At 42.8% G+C, this 23331-nt stretch overlaps 1 protein-coding gene across 5 annotated transcripts in view; it reads left to right on the top strand.

Moving 5' to 3' along the window:
- The window catches only part of PTPRG (protein tyrosine phosphatase receptor type G), a 908944-nt gene that overhangs the window by 861842 nt on the left and 23771 nt on the right, over positions 1-23331 (top strand). For all 5 annotated transcript variants that reach the window (XM_066351766.1, XM_066351767.1, XM_066351768.1 and 2 more), the window contains 6 exons: positions 5450-5541; positions 13542-13638; positions 17496-17578; positions 17756-17890; positions 20009-20143; positions 22110-22282. In XM_066351766.1, coding sequence (XP_066207863.1) covers positions 5450-5541; positions 13542-13638; positions 17496-17578; positions 17756-17890; positions 20009-20143; positions 22110-22282 — 715 coding nt within the window. The remainder of the gene's footprint in view (positions 1-5449; positions 5542-13541; positions 13639-17495; positions 17579-17755; positions 17891-20008; positions 20144-22109; positions 22283-23331) is intronic.

Here is a 23331-nt window from a genome sequence, read left to right as displayed (position 1 = left end):
CATAGAAGTGGTCCACAAGAACCCTTTATTGGCTAAAATAAAAGGCCTCTTGCCCACCAAATTTAATTCCAACCACAAAAGGCTAAAATCTTGGAACAAACTATAAATAATGTTATTTAACGACAACAGGCGCACTTTTCAGGTGATGATTCACAACAGACTATATCAAACATTTCATAGTAGGGAGGTTCAGTGATGACAGCAGTGGTCCCATCTTTGCCTAATGTAATACACCTTTGTTATCTGAAAATTCTGTAAGTAAGCTTTTTGGCACAAAATTATGAAGTAATGTTTTATCAGATTCACCGAGATACTCTTAATTCCTCACTTTTCCTTAAACTGCGACACTTTGAGAATGAAGCACAGAGCACAGGCGATGGGATCAGTACCCTGGGCTGCACGCCTGAGCTCTGCCACTGAGGAACTGTGTCACTTTGGACAGGTTGCCTGGGTGTCCCTGTGTGTGATGTGAGTGAAGATGGCATTGTCCCCTTTACCTAGTTCTTATAAATATATGAAAAGTATGTGGCACAGTTCCTGGAAACCAGTAAGGGCTAATAAAGGGTGGCTCTCTTCTCTGTATGCTGACTGTCATTAGACCGTGTCAGCCCCGTCTTCACCTGGGTTCCAGCTCAGCTCTGCCTTCTCTGTATGCTGACTGTCATTAGACCATATCAGCCCCGTCTTCACTTGGGTTCCAGCTCAGCTCCTCCTTCTCTGTATGCTGACTGTCATTAGACCGTGTCAGCCCCGTCTTCACCTGGGTTCCAGCTCAGCTCTGCCTTCTCTGTATGCTGACTGTCATTAGACCGTGTCAGCCCCGTCTTCACCTGGGTTCCAGCTCAGCTCTGCCTTCTCTGTATGCTGACTGTCATTAGACCGTGTCAGCCCCGTCTTCACCTGGGCTCCAGCTCAGCTCTTCCTTCTCTGTATGCTGACTGTCATTAGACCGTGTCAGCCCCGTCTTCACCTGGGTTCCAGCTCAGCTCTGCCTTCTCTGTATGCTGACTGTCATTAGACCGTGTCAGCCCCGTCTTCACCTGGGTTCCAGCTCAGCTCTGCCTTCTCTGTATGCTGACTGTCATTAGACCGTGTCAGCCCCGTCTTCACCTGGGTTCCAGCTCAGCTCCTCCTTCTCTGTATGCTGACTGTCATTAGACCGTGTCAGCCCCGTCTTCACCTGGGTTCCAGCTCAGCTCTGCCTTCTCTGTATGCTGACTGTCATTAGACCGTGTCAGCCCCGTCTTCACCTGGGTTCCAGCTCAGCTCCTCCTTCTCTGTATGCTGACTGTCATTAGACCGTGTCAGCCCCGTCTTCACCTGGGTTCCAGCTCAGCTCTGCCTTCTCTGTATGCTGACTGTCATTAGACCGTGTCAGCCCCGTCTTCACCTGGGTTCCAGCTCAGCTCTTCCTTCTCTGTATGCTGACTGTCATTAGACCGTGTCAGCCCCGTCTTCACCTGGGTTCCAGCTCAGCTCTGCCTTTGCTTCTCTCCCATCACCACTTCATCAGGGACATGGGTTCTCACCTTAGTCATCAGAGCCATCCCTTTGGTGGCTCTTGTAGTCTTCACCATGTGATCGCATGCTGCCCCTGGTTCCTCACTTCTACACAGAGGCCGCCCTTGGCCACAGAGCACCTTGCTAGTATCTGGCTGAGTCCTAGGTGCTCTGTCGCCGCCTCTTCCTTTCACTCTGCTCCAGATGATGCCCATTCGCTCTGAGCCAGAGCGTTCCTGACCTTGGGTCACTGGCCACTATTTGCAGCCATTCCCCTTTACTTAATCTTTCTGATCCTGTTTCTCAACTGTAAGATGAGTATAAAAATTATCCATGTTAATACAGCTAGTGCTCGACTTACGACCATGATTGGTTCTGAAAGACTGGTCGTACCACGATTTGGTTGTAAGTTGAGTAGGCTATTATGTACAGTACTGTGAAATGATGTTATAAAAATCTTTAAGTCATATTTTATCATAATTTTCTTTCATTATTGTTATATATCATAATTTTCTTTGTTCATTTTATGCCGTTTGTATCATCTCTACACCATTTTGTTTCTTATTTTTACATTCGTCAGGTTTAAGTAACACACTGCATTACCAGTACAACAACTGGTTTAATATTTGCAAAGACAGTTTCCTCTTGGTAGACATATGGGGGGGCGGTTGATGAAAAATATCTAAGACACAAAACACAAATTGCTGTACCGAGTCTGGGATAACAGTTGAAATGGAGCACGCAGAGATGGTAGTGCTGCCGGAAGCTGGTCCACACTGTCCGTAGCCCAGCTGGGCAACGCTTGCGCTGCCAGACGCAGAGCAGTCGTGGCTAGCGATTGTGGTCGTAGAGTCAAATGGTCTTAAGTTGCATAGGTCGTAAGTCGATCGATATTTGTATAGGTACATAAAAGGGCACAGAAAGTGCTTGGTTGGTGGTTGTGCCATTAACACTCTCAACTTTCATTAATGAAACTCAGCTGCTTAGGTGGAAATCTCATCTTACAGATGCATTTCTTATAACATGGGGTCTGTCCAGATGAAAACTGAGCAGCTTGGGTCTATGATGATGTCCTAATTGCTTGGCCTTCTGCTAGATACAGCAACTTTGTAATTATCTGGCTCATGCTGAAAGAAATTTAATAGAAAACTGTATAAGAGGAAAACTATTAGGACTTGTAATTAGTCATAGCCTTATATTCATCTTAATAATTGAGAAAAATTAATGACCTCCTTAGTTTCATTTATCTCGATTAAAAGACAAATAATAATATGTTCTCTGGGTAGCCAATGGTGGTCAGTACAACGGGCATGTGGTGTGTGTGTGTGTGTCTGGCTGTGTGCCAGATTTATGGTGTTCATGGTGGTGCCAGGAAATCCAGAGGATGAAGACTCAAATCAGAGAGGCTACTGAGTCACAGGTCGCCACGATTAACCTGCTGTGCTTGGCTGGACCTCTGCTGCCTCTAGCCACGGGGGCGGTAGTCAGGCTGGTTTCTGGGCATCATCGATGGCATTAGCTAGGATACTACAGTTGAGCACTTTGCAGGAAAAAATGAATTGTTAACATTAAAGCATGTTTTTAATGGCTTGAGGTGGGCTATGACTTTTAAAACGCTCTGGCTTGTACCTTACAGAGTGAAATAGCTCTCAAGCTGACATGGTTTTTTTGTTTGTTTGTTTTGTTTTTCTGAAGCTGGAAACGGGGAGAGACAGTCAGACAGACTCCTGCATGCGCCTGACCGGGATCCACCCGGCACGCCCACCAGGGGGCGACGCTCTGCCCACCAGGGGGCGATGCTCTGCCCCTCCGGGGCGTCGCTCTGTTGCGACCAGAGCCACTCCAGTGCCTGGGGCAGAGGCCAAGGAGCCATCCCCAGCGCCCGGGCCATCTTTGCTCCAATGGAGCTTCGCTGCGGGAGGGGAAGAGAGAGACAGAGAGGAAGGAGAGAGGGAGGGGTGGAGAAGCAGATGGGTGCTTCTCCTGTGTGCCCTGGCTGGGAATCGAACCCGGGACTTCTGCACGCCAGGCCGACACTCTACCACTAAGCCAACCTGCCAGGGCCCTGACATGTTTTTTGAACTAGAGTCCGTGTGCTTAATCATGGCACCAGAACTTTATTAGGAATCTACAATTCTAAACTACTATTATGGGATAAATGTCCTCAACCTGTTACCCTGTTAATGATGACACGCTGTCCTTGGAAACAGGGTTAAGTCTTTAATTTCAAAATAAACAGGAGAGAGATGCTGTAGTCTACATACCAGAGTGTTTGTGGGAATAGTCTGTGTTCCATCTCATTTCCTGTGTCTCTTGTCTGAAGATGAGTTTAATCTTGGGTGAACCTCTTAGACATGAACTTATTTTATACATACTAGCCCTTTTTTCAACCTAAGATCATTTCTTTGCCATTTGATCATTATTTTAGAATTTGCTTACTTCTGAACATTTTAAGTGAATTGATCAGATAATTTTGGAAATTTTTCTTCAACTGTGCATTCTGCTAAATATTCTGGGGAAACATTTTGGCTCTGCTTACTTTGTTAATGCCAGTTACATCATTACAGAGCTATAGATTTCTTGGGCTTGCAAAATGATTGCATATTCATGAATATCTTCGATCCTGAAATATTTGTAAATAACTTGGCAATTTTTTTCATAAGGTGGCCTATTAAAATGATTAGGTCTTTGATTGTTCACACAGAAAGAATTTGCACTTACAGAGCACCACCTTTTGATAAGTAACATTTCTGTGCTAAGTAGTTTGCATTATGAACATATAAATCACCTTCCTTAAACGAAATTAAGAGATGCTATTTTCCGCTTAAGAATGATTCAAGTTTGAAAATGTCAATAGATGCAAAAAGCCACCCCTAGAGCTTTGCTCTCTCGAAAGAAAGTAGAGAAGAAATGACATAGTCAATGTTAACTGTCACCAGATGAAGGGAAATCAGATTGTCAGGCCTGAATCTATAACATTCTTGCCAAAGTAGGATCTCATTTACACATACAGATCTTCATGCCCTTTGCTAAGAAAAGCATCTGTGGCAGTTTAGATGTTTGTGCGTTTGCCAAAGATCTTTCACTCTGAATAAAGTAAATGTCATGTCTGTTGTTTATCTCAAATTCAGCAGAGTATTTTTAAAAGGAAATATTTGTGGGGGAGGGAAGAGGTTGGGGAGCTCCAGTTAGTGGTTGTGGTATTACGACAAGACACGAGTATCAGTTCAGCTCTGGATAAAGACGCCGAAAATATACTTGGGGCTCATGAACTGAGAACGCCCCCGTGAAGTGACAGCACTGTAATAAATTGGGATGTGGAGTCTTCCTGAATATACCTAGTCTGTCAACACCAGAAAAACCCAGTTAATTCAGCCAAATGGATTATTTGGCATCATGTAGACACAGCTGTCCTGAACTAAAATTTTGAACACTTAAACATAGATGGCACTGGACCAGAGCCAGCTTGCACAGTGGCATCTATCTGTAATTGTATATAAAGGTTGCTTAGACTTCAGAGATTAGAAACAAAACTGAATTGACCCAACTTCAAGCTGGACCCAATTGAATAGCAATTAAAAAAAAAACAAAAAAACAAGGTTGTGAAAAAATTTGATAAATAGGTACCCCTTGCTAAGATCCCATTTTTAGTTAAGAGAGTGATGTAGTAATTTATGTGAATTACCTTGAATATAAAAATAGCAGTAATTTTTTTATGATTGACCTTTTTAGAAAAACAATACTTAACCTAGCTCATAGGCAAACTCATTATAATGAGCTCCTGATGTAAAATAAATTCTGATGCTTGTCTTGAGGACTTCTGTTTCAGGTGATACAATCATATCAGTCCTTCCACAAGTCAAATACTTGTCTTCCATGATCCCTTAACAGTGTTATGTGTTCTATGAAAGTTGACTATGTGGCTCTGAATGTCATTTTATCCCCACAGATGACATGGAAGCCATTCCTGTCAAACAGTTTGTGAAACACATTGGTGAGCTCTATTCTAATAACCAGCATGGGTTCTCGGAGGATTTTGAGGTATGTTTCAAAATGAAATTTCCAGTGACCTCTTATTTTACAGGGACTTTTGTAAATTTGAAATGAATTTAATTCAAGCATAACAATAAGGAAAGTAGAAATTGATTTTCTTTTTTTCTTTTATCTGACACTGATGTTAATAGGCATTATTTTCCAAATAAAAATTATCGTAGGTTGCTCATGTCCTAAACATGCAGTTCGATGAGAGAACAGGCTTAGTGGTTAAAAAAAAAAAAAAAAGCAAATTCAGGCTCTCTCTTCATTTCAATTCTAACTGGACAACAGCCATAATACAGGGGATGGGGCTCCTCAGACCACGTAGCTGCCAGGAGAGGATGCACGTGGTGGCGTGGAGACAGCAGATTTGAGGTCCAAGGAATGCAACGCGGCTCCCCTGGCAATGAGCTGTTATCCTTGGGCCAGTCACTTCAGCTTTGATCCCAGTGTCTTCATTGCTAACATGGTGTCAGCGTCACCTGCATCCTAAAGTTGTTGGAAAAAGGGATGAACTTGATCTTTGCAAGTGCTGGGTTTGCAATGAAGTCCATGCAAAGGTTGATTGCCGTTGTCACAATTACTAATCCTTGTAGAGAAGACTTGGGTCAGCTCAGCCTTCGGATTCTAAGAACTGGTGTGTGGGAAACAAGGTGGAGTGCAGCTCGTAGCACCCTGCCAGCTCCGAAACCCCTGCCAGTTCAGCAGTGACAGGGTGTCAATGAGCAGCTATTAAACAGACTGCCCTTTTCTTCACGGAAGCGCTCCACTCAGGCACATCTCTGGCAGCAAGACTTGCGCCAAAGGAGGCCAAGTTTTCCAAGCAGCTCAGCTGTCTTCTAGCTCTCTGGGTGAGTCGCTTCCTTTCTCTGTATCGTTTCTGCTCAAGTCTGGAAATGATGATGGTGATGCTACTCTGCCCACCTCTTTTTGCATAACTCGTTATTAGTATCAAACGAAAAATGGCACATAAGCACCAGGAGATTCTCCAGAGCCACACAGCTGGGAGGTGCAATTATTATGCGTGGAGAGTGAGAAAAGCTGTGGTACATATATACAACAGAATACTATGGGGCTATGAAAAAGAAGGAAATATTACCTTTTGCAACAATATGGAGGGACCTGGAAACTATTATGTTGAGTGAAATAAACCAGGCAGAGAAAGAAAAATATCATATGACCTCACTCATTTGAAGAATCCAAGGAATAATGAGAACTGAGGAACAGAATTGAGACAGAGGAGGGATCAAAGGGACCAGAGGAAAAGAGGACAGAGGGAAAGGGAATGACAGGATGGGATAAACCTGAAGGGAAGGGGGGAGGGTGCTGTCGGGAGGGGGGCAAGGGAGATGTTCAGGGGAATAGGGAGGAGGGAGGATGCATTCGAGGTGACCCTAGAATCTATGTAAACAATTAATTAAATTTAAAAAAAATAAAGAAGAAAAAAAAATAGGGCCAAAAGCCCCTGTCTCTGCATATTTGGAGTCCCCAAAGGCCATTACAAAGGCAATTATATATTGACAACTTGTTTTAAAGGAAGTCTTTCTTTTATTTTTTTTTTTTTTTTTTTTTTTTTTAGCAGAATCAGAGCAAAGGTAGAGTGAAGGAGCTCTCTGATTTATCCTGCAAAATCATATGGTTCATGGAACAAAAACATGTCGAGTATTTAATGTGCTTATTAGATGCTTACCAAAAAAAGGTGCCTGTTCAACTACAGAGAACATGGTTTAAAGTCAAAATTTAGTATTCATGAGGACAGCTGTGTGTGGTGTTAAAGTGATTTAGTTCAATTGACTGTTGGCTGGGTGACTGAGCAAAAATATTAAGGCATTTAACAATGTTGATGGTATTCAGGACAAACATTTATCCTCCAGAACGGAATTTGATTAGGATGATCAAATGCAACTCCAATTTCTCAATTATTTATGATTTGAGACCCCAGTGCTATTCAAAAATAATCAGCTACACCCCTGTAAACTTGATCTGACTTAAAATGGGCTTTGCCTCACAATCATGCCTGTTAACAAATCCTGCGCATCTGAATTGTCTTTCTATCCTAAAAAAAATACTGTGGCCAGAAGCTGCTGTAGCTACATTGACTCTCAAGCTTAAATACTATTTCTTAGCTGGTAGTTAGGGGAGGGAGTGGCGGAGACATTGTTCTACTGATGTCATTTCACGATCTGTCCGGTTTGAAAGGTTGAAAATCAGAGCTATTCAGAATGGAAAGATTATCCTTTCTTTTGCAAAGAACAGTAAGGCAACAATGTAAAGGGGGGAAAGAGAGACTGAATAAAAGATCACCGGGTACTGTAGTCTTCTAATTCAGGGAGATACTGAAATATTTCAGAACACTAATATTATTGCTTTTTGGTGGCCCCACTAAAAAGTAAAACTGCTAACAGGCTCTATACGAAAATATGAAGGCAGTTTTATAAACTAAGAGATACTAATAGGCTATAAAAGGAAGGTCAGGAAAAGAGATCTTATGTGATTTTCAAAAGCACAAAACAAAACCCTCATGATGGTAAGAGAGCAGCAACCTCAACCCCAGAATTCCACTTCTTTTCATGTGCAGTGACGATGACCAGCATGTCCTTGGGTCCCCAGTAGCTTCCCGTGAAGGGTGCTACTTCATTGTCACCACTTTATAGGTGAAGAGATTTGACCCCTGAGAAAATGACGGCTTTGGGTGGCTTCATTTTGAAATGATAGAAATAGGTGTTAAGACCAGGGCTTTCTGAAGCAGGCCACCTGTTCAACCTTGTCACCCTCCTGGATTTCATTAGAGAAGCGTCCTGTAATAAGTGGAAGTCAGAGGGGGAAAGCCAGAATTACCAGTGATTATCTGAAACTGGGCATGCCGCCGATGGGCCAGCACTTGCCTTGGCAATAAAAATGGGGTAGGGGGGCAGCTGAAATGAAAGAGCCCGCACTAGGAATACTAGGAGCCCATTACAGGGTCTTTTTGGCCTAGAGCAGCTGTAGTCAACCTGGTCCCTACCGCCCACTAGGGGGCGTTCCAGCTTTCATGGTGGGCAATAGCGGAGCAACTAAAGTATAAATAAAAAGATAGATTTAACTATAATAAGTTGTTTTATAAAGATTTATTCTGCCAAACTTAGCAAAAATCCGACATAAAGTACTTGGTAAGTAATTATTATTATATGCTTTAACTTGCTGTAACTCTGCTTTATAAATTTTATGAAGTAACTTCCCTACTTTATAAATCACCATTACTGTGGAACCAGTGGGAAGTTAGAAAATTTTGCTATTAACAGAGATACAAAAATGGGCAGTAGGTATAAAAAGGTTGACTACCCCTGGTCTAGAGCCTTCCCAGATTACTGAGAATCAGACTTATAAAAATCTTATATAGCATCTGAATAAAGCCCTAAAATTAAAGAACCTTAAGATTACAGAAAAATACCACTTATCAGTTGGTATTTGGTCACTAAGAACTAAAACAGTGCACTTAACCTTTAAAAGTGATATTCTCTGGGCGTAAATCAAGTCCAGGCTCAGTGTGCACTAGCCCAGACACAGCACCCTGGAGGCATGCAGAGGAGAGGGCCCCTGTGGATCTGGGTTGGGTATCTTACCAAAAGTTCTATTTGCCCCATTAGGTTTAAAAATCATGGATGGAAGTGAAAAAATTTTTTGGTGACTAGCTGTCATAATCTCAGAGCTTTGCTGCTTGGAAGAGACTGAGAAAAATGATTCACTGGTAATTTTGGTGATGGTGAAAGCAAGCTTTTTGTCCTTGTCAGATAAATTTTGGACACTGTTAAAAGCTGGTGACATTATACCTCTAACAGATTTTTTTACTCACTGGAAATAACATTAATTATTGTTTAATTATTGTCTCAGGGTGGCATTCAACAACTCTGTTCCCTCAGCTACCTGAGCTGACTTCAACCTCACTGTTCCCCAGCCTCCACCATCAGAATCCAGGAGGCTTCCTTCAGAAAGAGAGAGCTCGAGGCTCTGGGGTCAACAGAATTAATAGGCAGGGGTCAAGAGCATCACCATTTTAAACACTGAGGGCAGAGATGAAACCAGAGATCCAATACCCTTTGACAAGATCCTTTGGGGCATTGCCTCTGTTACATCTAACTCCACCGGAGCTGAATTTGGGCTGTTGGCTTATATTAAATCAAGAGAACAAAGCTGTGTCCACCTGAGCCCATGTGTTGAGGGACCAGTGACCACAGTCACTTTATATAAGATGCAGAGGTCGTGCTGCCTATGACACATAATGGGGAAGTGTGATGCCACATGCAAACTGCCATCTGCAAGGTTGCAGAAAATGACCCTGCAGTTTCCTGAGCCTCAGTGACAAAATGCCAGTTTGGATCTTAAATGTCTTGAAGAAACATTTTCTAAGCCCTTATGGGCCCTGGACGGTGGCACAGTGGATAGAGCATTGGCCTGGCATATAGACATCCTGGTTCCAATATCCAGTCAGGACACAAAGGAGAAGCAACCATCTGCTTCTCTCCCCCTTTCTCCCCCTTCTTTCCCTCTTCTTCTTCCACAGCCAGTGGTTCAATTGGTTTAAGCATGGCCCTGGGCGATGAAGATAGCTCCGTTGGAGCACATCAGCTTTAGGTGCTAAAAATAGCTCAGTACTCAAGCATCGACCCCAGACAGGGGTTGCCAGATAGATCCTGGTTGGGGCGCATGCAGGAGTCTGCCTCACTATTTCCCATCCTCTCGCCTTAAAAAAAATAAAAAATAAATAAACCCTTATAATGAAGAAAATCATGGCTGTTGAAGTTGAGATTTTTATGATGACTGAGACAAAAGCAAGGTAGCCAAATTTCACAAATTGCATAGGAAAAAATAATTTTCTTTTATAGACCTGCTATGGGATGATAGGCACTGTAATGGACACTCCAAAGACCAGTTGGTTTTCTGGAGCGGTGAGGCAGTGATTTTTGGTAAAGACATCTGGATTTGGAAGGGGAGAGGACAGGCAGTCCAAGGCAGGGAAATGGCAAGGAGGCAGAGAGCAGGAAATCATGTGGTCTTTTCAAAGGACACAGAGCTAAAACTGCCTAGGCTTGGGAAGGGGGTTCACAAAAGAGGAGGGGAATGTCAAAGGCTGGCTCAGGAATCTGGAATCTACCCCACGGTTACTGAGTAAGAGAAGGACAAAGTCAGAGCAGCATTTGAAGAAAATCAGTGTGACAGAAGAATAGCCTGTAGCCTGCGCAGAGGACAGGGACCAGCCCTGGCTGCAGTGTGAATGCTGGGCTGCCATCAGACCTGAGTCCCTCCGTCTTCTGTGGAACACCCGCCGAGCACCGTGTAGGCTGCCTGACCTCGGACACTAAGACTACTCCGCATACTCAGTAACCCGTGGTCACTGGACCCAAAGCATTTCCTCTCGGCTTGCTTTATGAGGCTGAGTAACCCGAAAGACTTCTGGATGTATATTTGTTCAATTATTTGTTCACACTGAGCACCAGAATGGCAGACAGTAGGTCTCCATGTGCCCTTGCAACAGCCTCTTAACCTCGACTCTGGGCAGGGGACAAGTTAGCCTTTCTCCCAAGAATTCGAAGAATATCAACGTATAGTGTTTTTGTTGGTCTGTTTTCAAAGTTCTACTGTATTTAAAATCTCTTGTTCTCAGTGGGCTGTCTTCTGTGGTGGTGTGCCTCTTAAATATTAAGAATATTCACTTTAAGAATCCCAGCCTTGTCATACATATAATAAAGTACAAACAAGCTTCAATATTAAATATCTGTCAAGAGTGCTAATAGGTAACTTTACTATGCACACCCACCGGCTAATGTCATTTCACAGGTTTTAACACCTATTAAAATGACATTAACTTTGAAATGCCAGTTCTGATGGAGAAGAGCCACTCCAGGATCGGATGATATTATCAGCATCTAAATGAGCTAAGCAGTACTGCAAGGAATTGCGGATGGCATTATTATCAACAAGACAGAATCAGAAGGCCTTAGGCAAACCGCTTGGGTTCTAACAAATCATATTTAACATTATTTATGACTATGCTTTGTTTTCTGTCATTCACATAATTGGAAAAGTGAAATAGAGGCAATGAATCAGACCAAGGGTTTTAGATAACAAGGAGTTTGGCCATTTTGAATGACTGTTTTAAACAGTGCAGACAGCTGCTCCCAAGCAGTCTCGGTCAATTGCATTATATTCTAATAGAGGCTCAACCTTAATCCAGAGCTTGGGTGGCCAGATTTACACAATGGGGAAAAATTATCAATAAACAAAGCAAATCTCAAACAAAAGTACTAAAGTCTGAAATCTCTCAGCACAAATTACCTCAACAACTCAGCCCTGAAAAGCTACATGCCAAAGGTATGACCTTCAAAACCCAGAAACAAAGAATGTCAGCTTATTTCAGGGGTTTGTATATAGACTGAATTAATGTCTTCCACAATACAAGTCCATTTCTGAAAGTTTTCTGCCCTGATACTATTCAGAAGAATATACCTTGGCTTCCAAGGCAATTCTAAAAGGCCAGTTCACCCAATACTCTGAGCGTGGCTAGCACTGCTTATGTTCTTTTCAATGTTAAGTTCTCAGACTCATTACTTGATGTCCAACACTTTATCTCATTTTAGGGGAAAGAGCCAAAGGCAGCATTAGGTCCCTTTAAACCAGCTCTGTCAAACCATAGGTTCTAAACCATTAGAATAGAAAATATCAGAGTTTATCACACTTAGTAAGAAAAAGATAAGGATTCTCACGAAACACAACTTTCCCCAAGGGATGTGTTGAATTAGTGTCTGTGGGGCTTTTTTCTCTTTTTTTAATGGACAACTGGGAAGGCCTACAGTTATGAAAAAGTCCGTCTACAGCATCTAATGCTCAGGAGTCCATGAATACAGTTTCTTTATGGTGCCCCTTTGTTTTTATACCTGAAAGTCTTTGATCCAAGTGAGCTCCTCCTTGGAGAGAAGAGAGGAACCTACCCTTGGAAGCAGTCTGAATGTAGAAGAGCCCCGCCCCTTGTTTTCATTATGCCTGATGTAACTGCTTGGAAAACATCCATAATTGCTGTTCAACTCCTTTGTGAAAAAAAATCTGCATGCTCCCAAACTCTGTTACATCTGCTACTTATAAAACTTTCCTCCTGATAATTTGTGTCACTTTGCTCCTGCTCCTTGCAGCAGCTGTGCACTGCTAATGACTTCCCTTATTAGTTAGCTCCAGTCCTTTCTGGGGTTTGAAGAATACAGTATAGAAAAATTGGACTCTTCTGCAACCTTGTTTTAGGCTAATGCATGATGTTTAGATCCATGGCCGAGACAACCAAAGAGAATGGCTTCTTCAGCTGGTTTTCTAAGGGAGGGCAATTTAAGTGAAATCACAGTCACAAATAATTCATCAGAGACATGTATTTGAGCTAGATAGGACAGTCGATTGGGCTATATATTAGTGTCATTTCAGAAAAGAGTCGTTACAATCAATTTGTGATCTGATAGTTTTAAAGCAAGGCTACATCACCAAAAAGCATACTGCAAATCACAGTAGAGATTATACATCTGCCTGGAACATTCTTGCTCGTCCTGTAGAAATCACGCCATTGATCTCCTATCCAAAGCCTTCCTCTATGCTCTGATCATAGTTTCTGCAGGTCTCTTTTCTGTTAATTACGTTTGGCTGTCCTTATCTTTTTGCATATTTTTCACCCCTTAGACTGTGACGTATTTAAATTGAGGTACTGTTTTGTAATCCCCAGGACCAGGTCAAAATGTGTAATAAAGTAGACGACTGATGAATTAGTAAAGAATGAAATCCTTTTATCTTGTTCACATCCTTCCTGCATTTGTTATGAATATGTCAGTAGTAATTATTTCTGAAGTTGAGTCTGGGGAGCTAACAGTAGCTGTGGCGAGGGAGTGAGTGAATACTGTATGCTCTGGGGTGTAGTTTCTTTCTATGACCTTGTTGTTCAGTGTCCTGAGTGTGTCTAAAATCTCTGAACTCCTGCTGTTTGTTTTCTGCACTAGGAAGTCCAACGCTGTACGGCTGACATGAACATCACCGCAGAACATTCCAATCATCCAGATAACAAGCACAAAAACAGATACATCAACATTTTAGCATGTGAGTAATATCTTCAGCTGTGCAGAAATGGAATCATCATGCTGGGTATAAGCTGCCAAAAGCAATGCCGGGTCCCCTGCCGTTAGTCCGTCTCCCACAGCACATAGGAAGAAATGGGGACTTTTTCTGCCCTCTTGCTTTTCATTAAGCTGTCAGATCTCTTTCATTAGGCTTAATAATAAGAAGATTGAAAGAAAATGTTCTGAGCTTCACTGTTTTCACATGATGTGATTCTGTATTCAATGCTGGGAACCAAAATTGTAATGTCATGTGGTTCTCTTGACATTGTTTTTAACCAATGAGAGCCAGGTGTTCTAACACAAAGAGAAATCCTGAGAATTGAATCCACTAAGCTGAATTTGAAAGCCATCTTTCTAAGACTAGATCATTGTTTTCTACCTTAAGTGATTAGCCCAAGTCCTTGTGGCCCACGTGCTTAGTCCTTCCTGTCCATCGTACGATCCTGGAGATCCTGGACACTATTTGTGTTCAAAGAAGTGTTCTTATGGAGCCTCAAGGGATACCCTAGGAGGACAGCCCACTTCTGTGGCTAAATGCCACCTATCATAGACGTTGGTGCTGGGGTCACTGGCAGATAATGTATGCTTTGATATTAAAAGTAGAGGCACAGCTGTTTGTGGCTAACATACACAGGGGTAAGGAACACATTACATAGAATTTTATGTAATAGTACATTTCAATGGAATCACTAAAATCTGGACACTACTGTAGATAGTCTTTAATAATACTTTAGTGAGATACAATTCACATACCATACACATTCACCCATTGTAAGTTAGTTTAAATTTGAATTTAAATTTAAAGTAGATTCAGTGCTTTTTAGTATAGTCACAGAGTTGTACAACCACCACCACTATCTATATAGAGAACATTCATATGACCCAATAAGAAGCCCTTTACACAGTCCCTCCCAATTCATCCTTTTACCCAGTCCCTAGAAAACACTGACCTACTTTCTGTCTATATATTTGCCTTTTTTGGACATTTTATATAAATGGAATCATACAATACGTGGCCTTTTGTGTCTGGCTTCTTCTACTTAGCATGAGGTTTTCAAAGATTATCCATGTTTAGCTTGTATCAGTATTTAATTCCCTTTTATAACTGAATAATACCTTATGGTATGGATACACCACATTTTGTTTACTCGCTTATAATTTATGGACATTTGAATTATTTCAACTTGTTGATTATGAATAATGTTACTGTGAACATTTATATATATGATCTTTTGTAGATGTTTATTTTTAATTCTCTTGCAATTATACTTAGGAATGCAATAGCTAGATCATGTGGTAAGTTTCTGCTTAACATTTCAAAGACCTGCCAAATTGTTTTCCAAAGTGGCTACTCCATTTTACATTCCAACCAGCAATACAATTTGGGTTCTAATGTCTCCACATCCTCATCAACACTTGTTTCTTTGTTTTTTTGATAAGGGCCATCCTAATGGATGTGAAATGGTAACCTCACTATGATTTTGATTTCCATTTTCCTGGTGATTAGTCATGTTGAACATCTTTTTATGGACTTGTTGGCCATTTGTATATCTTCTTTGGATAAATGTCTATTCAGATTCTTTGCCCATTTTTAAAATTGATTACTCATCTTTTTTTTCTAGTTCAAGAGTTCTTTATACATTCTGGATACATAACCCTGATTAGATAGTATGCAAATATTTTCTCTCATTCTGTGCATTGCCTTTTCACTTTCTTAATGGTGTCCTCCTTTGATGCATATATATTTTTTTTAATTTTGGTGAAATCGAATGTATCTGCTTTTTCATTTTGTGTCCTATGCTTTTGGTGTCCTATCTAAGAAACTATTGCCTAATCCACTATCATGAATATTTACATCTACGTTTTTGTCAAAGTTTTATGATTTTAGCTTTTACATTTAGGTCTTTGATCAGTTTTAAATTAATTTTTATATAAGGTATGAGGTAGGAGACAACATCATTCTTTGCATATTGATATCTAGTTGTCTCTGCACCATTTGTTGAGAAGAATTTTCTTTCCCCATTAAATTGTCCATAAGTGTAAGGGTTTATTATCTGTTTCTGTTATCTGAGAGAATGAGGAGTTAAAAAAGTAAACAAGGAAGAAGAGTCAAACTTTTCTTTTCTCTCCAAGTCTCTGAATGAATTGACTCTGGCAGTAGTTGCTGACTAACCAGTCAGGGCTCATTCTGCTGAGATTATGAGGATTTGTCTATGTAGCTTATTTCTAACCATATAACTCAGACGGGGATATATACATATACAGTATGTGTCTTGCATACGTCCACACATACTAATCTCTCGATCATAGCAATCTTTACTTCTAGTGACCTCACTGCCTTGGCTAAACATACATGGCAAAGAAGAGAGAGGAAATCAGAGCAACTTACCTATGATGTGACCACTAGTCATGGTGCTTTGCTGGAAAGCTACCATTTCCAGTTAGATGTAGTTATACTTCACAAGCTCATTGTAGTTGTACTTTCACAAATTCAAATTACATGTGATTTGATTTTTCTAAGTTTAGAGAGTTGCGTTTTGGTGTTCTCTTGGCCACTTGGTCAGATTCTGGGCGTGTCACTTGTCACCTTGGTCTTCCCCTATATAAATCCTTTATATAGCAAAGAGTAGCATGTAAACATCATAAAACAAGTAAAGTTTGTCCGTGAATGTTCCAGAAAAACAATGCAGGAAAAGCCTTCTCTCACAGAGCATGTCAGCTTCCAAGGTACATGCGGGGGCCCCTGTGCAAACCCTTATACTAATCTGTTTAGTCATTCTATTACCTTATTAATTAAATATGAAATTTTAACTTGAAGAATGTGTGTTTATTTGTCCATCTGAGAAATAATAATTTTCAGTATCATGCTAATATGGCAGAGCAGTTTATATCAAGATGCCTTGGTTGAAATTTTTCATTAGGGGTCTGTTTATATCAGGCAGCCCGGTTCAGGTCAACTATAGTCTGAAAGTTTGTCAGAACAACAAAAACAATTCACAGTTCCCAGGATATAGAAAGTTTTTAAAAGGTGCTTGGTATAGTCTGCCAGTTGTGTCTGGGCTAATTTATTCATTGGACTTCTTTTTGAGCTAGCCTTTGATGATCATGACTATAAATAAGAATGTAAATGGCTTTTGCCATCTCTAGAGAAAATTATGACCTCAGCTTTATTTTACTTAATTTGTTGTCTTAAAAATAAAAGGACTGGCTCAGCAGTTTCCTTCGAGTCAAGTTCACTTGTTAAAAGCCCACTCTGTTGGGCAACTACAGGCACACCCCCCATTTGTTCATAAGCTAAAATTAAGTAGGTCCTAAAATCTGGTCATTGACTTCAGATTCCTGCAGGGACATCACTGTTACGAGCAGCTCCAGTTCCCTCAATCATTTATGTTCTGTTGGGATGGTGAGGAGCCCAACTGAACTTAGCAGTGAAGCCTCCTGAAAAGAGATGGTGTGGGCTTGATAGCACAATCAGTTTTTTATATTTGTACTAATGGCGAGGGGATGGGTATCAAAGGCCTTGAAAATTGGTTTTAAAGTATAGGACAAGGAAATTTTGGAGGTTTGCGACTTGCAATTGTTTTATGCGGGTAAAGGACCTCAGTCTGCATTTCTGGGGCACTCGTGGGTCAGAGCATGAGGTGGAAGTGTCCTGACATTTTTGAGATGGGTTCAGATGCTGTGTCTTTCCGTTTTTAGTTTTCTTCTGCCAGAAGACTTCTCAGGGGCTCTCTGGGAGAGGCCAGGAGCCTGTTTGCCCTGTTAGCACTTCAGAATGTTTCCAGTGTTTAAATTACGCATTTTGGTTTTGCTTTTTCGTTTTCTTATCCTCTGTAGATGATCACAGTCGAGTGAAATTAAGACCTTTACCAGGAAAAGACTCCAAGCACACTGACTACATTAATGCAAACTACGTTGATGTAAGTTAGTTTTTATAAACCTGTTTCTGATCATTGAAGAATGCCACAGAGACTTTGAACGTGCTTTAATGCTCAGAGCATTTAGTAAAAACACAGCCTAGTCAGTATGGATGGCATTCAAGTTATTAACCGCTTGTGATTGTTTCATCTTTCTTTGTGCCTGTGTCATCTTTGAAGGGTTACAACAAAGCAAAAGCCTACATTGCCACCCAGGGACCTTTAAAGTCTACATTTGAAGATTTCTGGAGGATGATTTGGGAACAAAACACTGGAATCATTATCATGATTACAAACCTTGTGGAGAAAGGAAGAGTAAGAGCCTCTTGGCTTAATATCTTAATCATGTATCATTGTTCACAAAAATATTTATGGACTGCCTGCTGTGGGGTAGGAACCTGACTAGGTAGAAAGAGTTACAGAAATGAAGTGTCCCCTCTGCCCTGACCTCACTTCTGGACTGATGGGAATGAGAGCTATGCAGTCACGAGAGTGGATTAAATGTGATAAAGAGATGAATAGGGCATTGGGGGAATGCTGGGAAATGAATGACTGTGTCTTCTAGTGAAGATATTTTGTAAAGAAACCAATATTTGAAGTGAGGTGGAACAGTGAGTAAAGAGGAGAGGTACACAGGCTGGAAGAGCAGGGAGGGTGCCCACGTGCACCGGGAAGAGCAGGGAGGGTGCCCACGTGCAGCGGGAAGAGCAGGGAGGGTGTCCACGTGCAGCGGGAAGAGCAGGGAGGGTGCCCACGTGCAGCGGGAAGAGCAGGGAGGGTGTCCACGTGCAGTGGGAAGAGCAGGGAGGGTGCCCACGTGCAGGGGGAAGAGCAGGGAGGGTGCCCACGTGCAGCGGGAAGAGCAGGGAGGGTGCCCACGTGCAGCGGGAAGAGCAGGGAGGGTGCCCACGTGCAGCGGGAAGAGCAGGGAGGGTGCCCACGTGCAGCGGGAAGAGCAGGGAGGGTGCCCACGTGCAGCGGGAAGAGCAGGGAGGGTGTCCACGTGCAGCGGGAAGAGCAGGGAGGGTGCCCACGTGCAGGGGGAAGAGCAGGGAGGGTGCCCACGTGCAGCGGGAAGAGCAGGGAGGGTGCCCACGTGCAGCGGGAAGAGCAGGGAGGGTGCCCACGTGCAGCGGGAAGAGCAGGGAGGGTGCCCACGTGCAGGGGGAAGAGCAGGGAGGGTGTCCACGTGCAGCGGGAAGAGCAGGGAGGGTGTCCACGTGCACCGGGAAGAGCAGGGAGGGTGCCCACGTGCAGCGGGAAGAGCAGGGAGGGTGTCCACGTGCAGTGGGAAGAGCAGGGAGGGTGCCCACGTGCACCGGGAAGAGCAGGGAGGGTGCCCACGTGCAGCGGGAAGAGCAGGGAGGGTGTCCACGTGCAGCGGGAAGAGCAGGGAGGGTGCCCACGTGCAGCGGGAAGAGCAGGGAGGGTGTCCACGTGCAGCAGGAAGGGAACACGAAGCAGGGCGCGGGAAGAGCAGGGAGGGTGTCCACGTGCAGCAGGAAGGGAACACGAAGCAGGGTGCGGGAAGAGCAGGGAAGGTGTCCACGTGCAGCGGGAAGAGCAGGGAGGGTGCCCACGTGCAGCGGGAAGAGCAGGGAGGGTGCCCACGTGCAGCGGGAAGAGCAGGGAGGGTGCCCACGTGCAGCGGGAAGAGCAGGGAGGGTGTCCACGTGCAGCGGGAAGAGCAGGGAGGGTGCCCACGTGCAGCAGGGAGGGAACACGAAGCAGGGCGCGGGAAGAAACGTGGTCAGGGAACTACTAACAGTTGGGGGGGGGGGGTACCGACACAGTTTAAACACCCTGACCATCATTAAAAGAACCTTTTTTAAGGATGATAATAAGACTATAGAAGTTATTAGATAATGAACTTTTAATAGCTAATGCTAATTTAGGCTGGAATAAGGGCTAGGTTCAAGGTCCATTACTCAGAATCCCAGCTTCCCGTGGGCTGTTGGAGTTCCTGTCTTGCCTTTGGTGATGTGACTCAAGCTATGACTGCAGCCCAGTCTCACTTAAGCTCCCTTCATAACATCTACCCACATTTCTTAAACATCCAACATACAGATTTCTTAAGCCCGCTTTATAGTACATCCTATGTTGAAAGGAAACCATGGAAAAACATGTTTTCTCTGAACCTATATACCCTGATTGATCTATGTCACCCCATTAAAATAAATAAATAAATAGTTTAAAAAAAGAGAGAGAACCATGAATACTAGGCTCATTTCTCAAATGACCTTGGCAAAACTTGTCCCAAGGATAACCTCTTCAGAGGCCATGTTGGCTTGTAAGCAGTTCAGCCAGAGTTCCTTTTCCCATCAACATGGTGATAGCACCTGCATTTTAACACTGTTGTTTGAAGGTACATTATCAACAGTACAGTTAAGGCAAAAATTGCAGTTGTAGTTTACAGCTTTTTTCTTTTTGCAGCGGAAGTGTGACCAGTATTGGCCAACAGAGAATAGTGAGGAGTATGGAAACATTATCGTCACACTGAAGAGCACAAAAGTACATGCCTGCTATACTGTTCGTCGCTTTTCCATCAGAAATACAAAAGTGAAAAAGGTATTAGAGCAATGGGATGGGATGTCAGGGCATCTCTTTTCAAACTTGCATGAAAATGACTGTGCAACTAAGGCCAACTCTCATAACCAACTTGGTATTTAAAAAGTATTTTTAAACATTCATTCACAACTCTTTTGATTGACATCAATGTATTGTGTGAAAGATATTGGCAGAGCACATAATAGAATTTAACTGGCCTGACTGAGTTCTTTAATCTCTTTATGAAAAAGGTTTCATTTTTAAAAAATATCCTCTTAGGCTTTGGTAACCAGCAGATATGACAGCATCTGTTTGTTGAGTTAGCTTTTTAATTCCAATTTTCTGACAGCTTTAACGCATTGTTTCCCAAAGTATGTTCCAAGGAATACGAAGCCTGCAAGATGCTTGCAAAATTCAGATCCTGCTACCTAAATAAATATGTAAAACCAATGCTTCATAATCTGTGTCCCTCCCCCCTTTGAAATGTATAGTGGGCACAGGTGCAGGTGGTCAGAGCTGTAGCAAAGAAATATGTTTAACTTAGTTTGTCCTTGTGTTTCCCAATGTGACTTTACAACAGGACCCTTCTCTATATAACTGTGACCATCCTGAGAATTGCACCTCGTAGAAATGCTGCTTTCAAGTTCTCTCAGTTTTTTCTGGTTCAGAGTCTACTGTCCATCAAGACTCAGAGATCAGTACAGCAGTCTGTGCACTTTCAATAGATGCTCATTAAGAAAATGTAGTTATTCTACAGAGATTAAGGCACAGCAGCTGTTTGTAGCAATGAGTCTTTGTTGTTGAGTCTTGAACATCTTTGAGAATGTGATAAAGCTGGAGCCCCCTTGCTCCAAGAGAATTCATTTACTCAAAATTATTATTTACAGCCTCACAGGCTGTGAAGCTCATCTCTGGTCCAAGTCCAGTCCTTTCTATGCGCACTTTGTCCCAAGAAGTGCAGAAGCACATGGAAACCAGTAGCACTGGATTTTCTGTAATAAAACTGTTAGCTGGCTCAAGCTGATCAGTAATCAGTTTATACTTACAAAGCCCACACTATTAGTGGAAACCCTTGTATTTAAACTTGGCTCACCTACTCTTATTCTAGACACAGCTGAAGTCAGAAAGGAAGTCACATAGAAACTTTAGGTATTTCGCATACTGATGAGAGAAGAAAGTAGTAACTGAAAATGAGAAAGAGACAGGAAAATGAGAGTTTGGAGAACTAAGAAATCAAAGCCATCCAGGGCCTCTGTAGCACCAGGCCAGCCACCCTACCACGCTTCTGTGTTGCTTTATTAATGACCGAGATATCAAAGAATTTTTTTTTTTAATTCTTAGAGGTATGGGTAATAAAAGATTGATCCTAGGAAGTGAACTGTTTGGGAAATCTTTTATCCAGATAGTTAAGATGTAAAAAGTTCAGCCACTTAAAGGAAAACTACTCTGAAAAATTCATTTATGAAATAGAGAAGTTGATTTGCCTTTGACTGTAGAGCTTGAGAATCACTGTCACTTGGCTCCTCCCCACAACTCCTGGAGGTCACTCTGCAGCAGCCTCGCGTGGGCTGCGTGGGCTCCCGGAGGTCCAGCCTGGCCGGCGGGGAAGTGGGCGTCCTGGTCACCAGGCAGATGAGGGAGCAAAGCACCAAAGCCGCTGGAGGCGGGGCCAGGAGTCAGGAAATGAGGCCATGTAGGCAAATTACAAACTGCTTTGTATGGTGCCAGATCCAAAACCCTTACCGTGAACACATTCACTCTTGGTACAATCTAAAACATTTTGTAAGAGAGGTCTGATACTTCCCATCTAGCTAGGATAGTGTCTCCATTTATGGCAGGAGATGGCCCCAAATAGGAAATAACCAAGCCTGGGAACAGTAGTTAGGGTGAAAGAGATCAGAGACCCTGCTTCCCAACATGCTTACATTATGTTTATCCAGAATACTCCCAGTTACCTTAAAGATATCTTTTTCTACCTTTCTCCTAGGGTCAGAAGGGAAATCCCAAGGGTCGTCAGAATGAAAGGGTGGTGATCCAGTATCACTACACACAGTGGCCTGACATGGGGGTTCCCGAGTACGCCCTCCCAGTCCTGACCTTTGTGCGGAGATCCTCAGCAGCCCGGATGCCTGACATGGGCCCTGTGCTGGTGCACTGCAGGTAGGCCGGCCGCGCTGGCTCCGCCTCCGCCTCCGGCTACGGCCGGGGGTCCGCATGGGCTGGGCGGAGCCGGGCTGTGGGCTTGTGGATTTGGACTGCTGTGGGCCTGCTGCTCTTTTTGTTTTGTTTTTGGCCTGCTACAGTTTTGATTTAGAAACTGAGTTTTCTATTAAAAACTGGGACTGATAAGACTTGTCAGAACTACATAAAATAACTATATTCTCATGATATATGGTGTTATCTGCTGCTTCTGAGGTTAAAACAAAATCTCTTAGAGGAGGAAGCTCTAGTTTTTATAACAGTGGATATAGGGAAATTGCAGGCTGCTCATAATATGTAAAAATCTGACCTTAAACACAAGTTTAGAGCTCTCTACACTAGAAATTTTGAGTTTTTGTATATGGCTTTTCTTGTGGGTTCCTTGAAATAATAATTATAGTATATAGGAAATGATTTTATTTTCAGAACTTTTAGTGTATATGTGCTATATACACATTTAAAAATGCTGTTACTGAGTTTTGTTTGTAATGGTCTTGGCTTTTTTTTTTTTTTTGCTCTGGTATCGAACGGATGCTGCTTAGTCTGTGGCTTACATTGCAGGGCTGCACAATGCTCTCGAAGCACTGCTCTTCTGCTATGGCCTGCTCGTATGCTATGAAGGCCCTCTGCAGAAATTGAAGCCCATCTTCTGTTTAAAATCTCATGAGAACTCTACATGTTTGCTAATTCATTTAGGAATCATTAAAATAGAGAAACCCTGGCCAGTTGGTTCAGCAGTAGAGCGTTGGCCCAGTGTGTGGCTATCCCAGGTTTGATTCCCAGTCAGGGCACACAGGAGAAGTGATCATCTGCTTCTCCACCCCTCCCCTCCCCTCCCCTCCCCTCCCCTCCCCTCCCCTCCCCTCCCCTCCCCTCCCTCCCCTCCCTCCCTCCCTCTCTCCCTCTCTCTCTCTTCCTCTCTCTTCTCCCGCAGCCATGGCTTGATTGGTTCAAGCACATTGGCCCCAGGTGCTGAGGATGGCTCCATGGAGCCTCTGCCTCAGGCACTA

The sequence above is a fragment of the Saccopteryx leptura genome, chromosome 10 (assembly GCF_036850995.1).
Source record: "Saccopteryx leptura isolate mSacLep1 chromosome 10, mSacLep1_pri_phased_curated, whole genome shotgun sequence".
In the NCBI taxonomy this organism is placed as follows: domain Eukaryota; kingdom Metazoa; phylum Chordata; class Mammalia; order Chiroptera; family Emballonuridae; genus Saccopteryx; species Saccopteryx leptura.
This window is presented reverse-complemented; position numbering and strand designations above follow the sequence as displayed.